Below are 6,628 nucleotides of genomic sequence, written 5' to 3'. Positions count from 1 at the left end.
TACTTTTTCTTATGTAAAAAGTGTAAAGTCAAAAACCGTGTTGGAGTGTCTAGAAAGTCAGTCATATCAAGTCAAAATCTATTAACTTTAAAGTTCGTCAGCTAGGTAGGCTATCCGACTTAGTCGGATAGCGAACAATGTGCTGCAGAAAATAAGTCTAGTATGTATAGCTTCTATAAGTGAAGAGAAAAAATAGTATTTTCCAAAAACCCAATCACACAACATTCGAAATAACTTACGAAAAATAAAGACAATTTAAAGAAAATAATATGAGTTAAATTCCTAATAATTTAAATAACGTATAGGTACATAATATATAATATACAGTCATATAATGTAAAATTAACATGTATATTATTATATTATTTATGAAATATAAAGTGAAAAAAAATGCAAGAAAGTCAATCTACGGGCGGCCGTGCCTTAGTATACACGGTACAGTCGTTGCCGCCCGAAGAGAGCTACGACGGTTTCGAACCCGGACCTATCATCCTATGTTTGGGGAACCTACGCCTAACCTATCGAGCCACAGTTTGTAATGCAAATTACGGTCAAAACTTCAACAATTAAGCTGTGTGTCCACGGAGCGACGTAAACCAATATATTCGATATACATCGATGTAATTGTATATAATTCTATGTATCATAATTCTACACACTATTTAAATTTAAACTTTAATTGTATTTTATTCACTTATCTGACCGTTATTATGTATGCTTGAATAATACATTTATTTGTGTTTAATAATACATTTAATTGTGCTTACACTTAGCAATATACCAGCTACGTTATTAAGGACCAAACAATATGTCTACAATCACATAATGCAATATTTATTGAATCAAAAACAAAACAAAAAAAACAGTATATATTAATTGTGCACTTGTGCGTTGGAACGAAGACCGACTGACATTTCGTGAACGCGAATTTTTAAGTGTACAAACCGAAATTGCGTACAAACCACGTATTCACGGGGTTCAAAAGAAATAAACTTAACAAATAGAGCACAGACGGCAATTGAAAAGACGAAACAAAAAGCAATAATAACGACCTACGCTGGCGTCGATTGCGATGGCTATGGACCGATATAGTGTACAAACCACGCGGCTTTTAAAACAAACGAACTATATGTGAAAATGTCTAAAAGTCGAAAAACAGCGTAAAAAGCGTAACATTTTTCGAAAATGTTTAAAAACCGACCGCCGCCGCGACGGTGAAGATACGCGATTGGTCGCGCTATAGGGAATCGACGGGATCGGTCCGGCGGACTGGGGAAACGGAGCGGTGTTTAATTTTTTCCAGTATGAGATCCTCCATGAATTCCCTATAGATCAGCTGTTTTTCTTGTGATTTTATAGTATTAGATAGACTCGTTCAAATTGTATGGTTACAATCCGAAACGTGTTTTTGCCATTTTGGTCTAAAACGTGTTATTACTTATTGCTCATGTTTTAAGTATAGGATTACATTTAATACGATGAATAAACTAGAATCTCATTTGATTTATTCAAAAATGTTTTATTTACCTGAACCCTGGGTTACGTACTAAATGGTGTGTTATTTTTCTATTAAAAAGACGTTATGCAAATTTTAAGTTCTAAATAATCTATTTAACTGTGTTGTTAAGCAGGGGCGGAGTGGGAACCAAATCCAGGCCGGGAGTTTAAAATTTATCCAGGCCACCCACCAAAAATTTTTTTCTCCCTACGCTCGAATTTTGTTTTTCTATTCACCTATTTCATAACTATTATATAAGTAGATTTAATTCTAGTGCAATTTATAACTTGAAAAAAAAATTAATTTTTTTCAATGAGTTAAGTTAATTTTTTTTTTTTTTGTTAACTTTTAAATTTAACTGAAGCCTGAAAGCAATTTAATTGAATTAACTTAACTAGCCAGACTTAATTATTTTCATTAAATTGCCCACCTTTTATTAATATACTACTAATACCTGAATGTCTAAAAAATAAAATTTGTAGGCATAGTTTAATAGTTGAAACCAACGAAATATTAATAATTAATAATTATATATCGTGTTTTCATGGTTTACGTATAGTAGGTATAAGGTAATAAGTAATAAATAAATACATAAATTATAAACAATATTATAAAAATTAAAAATGGTTTATACATTTATAATAATAATTTAAATAATAGTTTAGATTTCTCACCAACTGCATTTATGATAATATTATTATCAATTTCCATGAGAATTTTATTTTCAATGGCCATTAGCATAAAAGACTCAAGATGTTCATTGGTCATTGCATTTATCAGCCGGTTTTTTAAATATTTCAATGTTGAGAATGACCTTTCACAAGAAACTTGCGTAACAGGGAGGGTTAAAATATATTGATATGCTATAGTTAATGTCGGGTAAGCATTTGCAAATAAATTATATTTAATTAAAACATTATAACAACATATTACACAGTTCTTAGGTAGGTATACCTTTTAGAAAAAATGAATCTAATTGATTACATTTTTCAGCACATTTTGCAAGTAATTTTTTGTTTTTTTCGCGATCTCTTCCTGCCACCCCTTTCCTTTTTTTATTCATAATTACAATATAATATCGTACGATCAATAATATAAAACTTAAATTTTCATTAGAGAGCAAACAAATTAACATGTTAACAACAGCTGGATTAATAAAAGGAAAAACGTGAATAAACGACACTGTCGACACGCTCAACAACAAGTGAACAGTGTACAAATATCAAACACTAATGACTAATTTGTTTGGGCTTATTATAGATATTATTTATAAAAATAACAATGACCAAAGTAAAGGGACCAATAATACAAAATTAATATGTATTATCATTAATATTGATTATATTATTATAAATACTAATATTTTAGACATTATTAGTATTATTAGTTATTATTAGCCATTAGGCATTGGCGCATTGCTATATTCGTCGCCACTCTGCAGTCCTACTACAGTCTACAGAAAAAGGGTACAGATAAACAACTTGTCGGTTCAACAGGTGAAAATACGTCGAATCTGGGTGTCATGTTATAAAAATAACCAGCCTATATCAATATAATATTGCTTTAATTTTATTTAATGTCTACATTTATGTACCAAATATTTTGTAATTTTATATCCAAAGCTTTCTCATACGAGTATACGATTGTACGAGGCTATTACAATGTTCTATTATTACATTAATAATATTTTTTTTTTTTTTTTTTATTAATGATAAGGCTTCAACAACTAAGGTTATTAGCCTGCAGAAGGTTATAACAATGAAAAATTATAAATATTTACAACTTATTGTTTAAATGTGTATAATAAAAAAATTTGTATATAGCTTCTGTGTTTTCTTCGCTGAGGGCAAGTCGGAGAGAAGATGAATTTTTGAATATTTTCCGAGCTACGGCGTATTTTGGACATCTAGTGACAATGTGGTCGATCGACAGGTCCACGTTGCATGCGTCACATTGTGGAGCAGGTTCCTTGGTGATGAGGAATGAGTGGGTGAGATGAGTGTGGCCTATTCTGGCGCGGGTTATAATGACCTCATCCCTTCTTTTGAGGTTACAGGAGAAGTTCCATTTTTTTATAGAGGGCTTGATATTTCTCAGTTTATTTGAAAGAGGGACGCTGGTCCATTTTGTTTGCCATGTGTCAGAGATTTTGGTGTTAATAATGTCGAGCAACTCTGAGGATGTAGTTAGGTTTATTTTTAAGGCATTATGAGGAAGTGTGGCTTCATTTGCGGATTTATCTGCTCTTTCATTGCCAGAAATGCCGACGTGAGAGGGGACCCACATGAAAGAGAAAGTTTTGTTAGAGATAGATATCAGTTTTTGGATGTGTTGTACTAGTTCATTCTTGGAGTATGGATTCGAGATAGATATTAAAGCACTCAGAGAGTCACCTATGATGGTGAAAGAATCCGAACTTGAGGAGGAGGCGATTTTCAGTGCTTCAAAGATGGCGTAAGTTTCTGCTGTGTAGATATTAGTGCTAGGAGGGAGAGAGAATTTATGATTTTCATGACCTATGATTGTTGCAAAGCCCACTCCATTAGAATTTTTGGATGCATCAGTGTATATGTGTGTGCTGCTGGAGTATTGTTGGGACATTATTTCCGAGAAGAGATTGCGGATGATAGTGCTGTCAGTGGAGTGTTTGCAGTAGTTGGTGAGTTGAGTGTTGATATTCGGAGACCACAGCCAAGGGGGCGACGGATGTTGTACTTTGCTCAATGTTTGAGTTTGAAGGCCGAGGTTATCACTGATAATTTTGAAATATTCAAAAATAGTTTTCCTGTTGTTGGCTGAGTTGTAGGAGAGAGGATTATGGAGTATCTTACTGGCTATATGATTGGGCATACTTTTGATTCTTGATATGAATTTAAGTATCTGGGTATGACGTCTAAGTTCAAGAGGCAGTTCACCAGCATTACACAAGATACTATCTACCGGGCTAGTCCTAAAAGCACCAGTTGCCAGACGTATACCTTGATTGTGTATAGGGTTAATGGTGTTGAGAGCATTACTTTTTGCGGAATTGTAGATTATAGCACCGTAGTCGATTACCGAGAGAATAAGAGACTTGTAGATTCTGAGAAGGCTTTTTGTCTCAGATCCCCATGTATTGTTTCCGAGTGTTTTTATAATTTTCATTCTTGATAAACAGTCTGCTTTGAGTTTTTTCAAGTGCGGGCGCCAGCTTAGTTTATCATCAAACGTGAGACCCAGAATTCGAATATTGCTGGTAAATGTCAGAGGGGTATTCATGAAAGTGATAAGAGGTAGAGGGTCTTTTCTCCTTTTATTGAAGATGATGCATTGAGTTTTAGAGGGAGAAAACGAAAAACCTGATTCTGTTGACCATTTGGTGAGGGCGTTCAGTGACAGTTGAAGGAAATGGGAGGTTGTTTCGATGTGAGACCCACTGCAGTAAATATTGCAATCGTCGGCGAAAAGAGTGTATTTCACGGGTTTAGGGAGACTCTTACAGATGTCATTTATGGCGACTAAGAAAAGAGTCACGCTAAGCGCAGATCCTTGAGGCAGTCCATTAACAATATCATGAGAGGAAGATAGGTGGTTATTGATTTTTACACAAAACTTACGATTGGCTAGAAAATTTTTTATAAATTCTAGGAGGTTTCCGTTGAGGTCCCAACTGTGAAGTAATGATAGCACTCTGTTTTTCCATACCGTATCATATGCTTTTTTAATGTCAAGGGCTATTGTAATAAGGTGCTGGTTGCTCCTAAAGGAGGAGCAGATATCTGTGTGTATTAAGGATAGCGCATCAAGTGTCGAGTGGTTACGTCTAAAGCCACATTGCTCTTTGGCGAGGTGGTTTTCTGATTCTAGGACCCAAATTAAACGTTTATTTATCATTTTTTCAAGGAGTTTGCTTAAAGTGCTAATCAGCGATATTGGTCTGTAATTTTCAATTTCAAATTTGGTTTTACCCGGTTTAGGGATGGGTATTACATTAGCGTTTCGCCATTGATTAGGAAAGAAACCTTTTGTCCATATGGTGTTGTATATATGAAGAAGTGTTTGAGTTCCTATTGCAGGTAAGTTTTTGAGGAAAATGTACGGTATATTGTCAGGCCCGGGGCTCTTGCTGGTGCAAGATTGTAGTGTTGAGGTAAATTCTGACATATCGAAGCAAAGGTTGTAGTGTGCATTTGTTTGACTAAGTTCTGGAACCTTATTGTTGGCGTTTCTGTATGAAATGAAGTCGAGGTCGTAGTTTTCGTCGCTATTGTTCTTTTGAAAGAAATGTGCAAAAGATTCAGAGGCCTTGGGGGTAGAGACAATTTTATCTTGGTTGTAGTATAATATGTCAGGAATTGTTTTGAACTTGTTTCCTTTTAAGGAGTTGATTTTGTTCCATATTATTTTTGGTGGTGTTTTTTGATTTATGGTGGAAGTGAACTCTCGCCATGAAAGAGTTTTGCTATTCTTGGTAATAAAGCGAGATCTGGCTCTAGCATTTTTCAAGAGTATATGGTCTTGGGATGATTTGGTTTTTTTATAGCGGTTAAGTTTCTTTTTGTAATTTAGTATGGCCTCATGACAATCTTTATTCCACCAAGGAACATTTTTCTTTTTAGAAGAAAGGTTGGTTTTTAGTCCGATTGATTTATTGGCTGCTTCTATGATGATGTCCGTGAAAAGTTTAACTATTGAGTCAATTTCAGCCTGATTATCAGAACAATTGAAATCTATTGGATTGTTGATTAGGTCATGTTCAATTAATTCAGAGTAGAGTTCCCAGTTGGGGTTCTGGAGGTTCCAATGGGTACTTAATTGGGAGGGGGGAGAATGGTCAAGGAATTGGATTCCGATTGGCCAGTGGTCGCTGCTGTTATACGATGTTAGTACTTGCCATTCAAATAGTGATGCAGAATTTAAGTCTGTGATAGAAAGGTCGATTGCAGAGAAGGTTCCGTTGGCAATGTTGTGTCTGGTAGGCTCATTATTGTTGAGGAGAAAGAGGTTCTCGTCGTCGAGCAACTCTTCGACCACTTTTCCACGGTCGTCGGTGTGGGAGCATCCCCAGGAAATATTTCGGCTGTTAAAATCGCCTAAAAGTAAGAAGGGTTTGGGAAGTTGCCGTATGATATCTATGAGATTCTGTTTTGT

General features: G+C 34.9%; 1 protein-coding gene across 1 annotated transcript; it reads right to left on the bottom strand.

Annotated features, from left to right (window-relative positions):
- Positions 1-3,225: 3,225 nt before the first annotated feature.
- LOC132953530 (uncharacterized) lies at positions 3,226-4,899 on the bottom strand. Its single transcript, XM_061025916.1, has one exon. The coding sequence runs from the start codon at positions 4,754-4,756 to the stop codon at positions 3,275-3,277; it is 1,482 nt and encodes a 493-aa protein (XP_060881899.1). The 5' UTR covers positions 4,757-4,899; the 3' UTR covers positions 3,226-3,274.
- Positions 4,900-6,628: the final 1,729 nt, after the last annotated feature.

This window comes from Metopolophium dirhodum, unplaced genomic scaffold (assembly GCF_019925205.1).
Source record: "Metopolophium dirhodum isolate CAU unplaced genomic scaffold, ASM1992520v1 scaffold6, whole genome shotgun sequence".
NCBI classification, from domain to species: Eukaryota; Metazoa; Arthropoda; class Insecta; order Hemiptera; family Aphididae; genus Metopolophium; species Metopolophium dirhodum.
Note: the sequence above shows the minus strand (reverse complement) of the source record. Positions and strands in the feature narration are given on the sequence as shown.

What these genes read in the sequence shown, in the direction of transcription:
- LOC132953530 (XM_061025916.1), bottom strand. Translation starts at nt 4,756, where the DNA reads ATGAATACCCCTCTGACATTTACCAGCAATATTCGAATTCTGGGTCTC.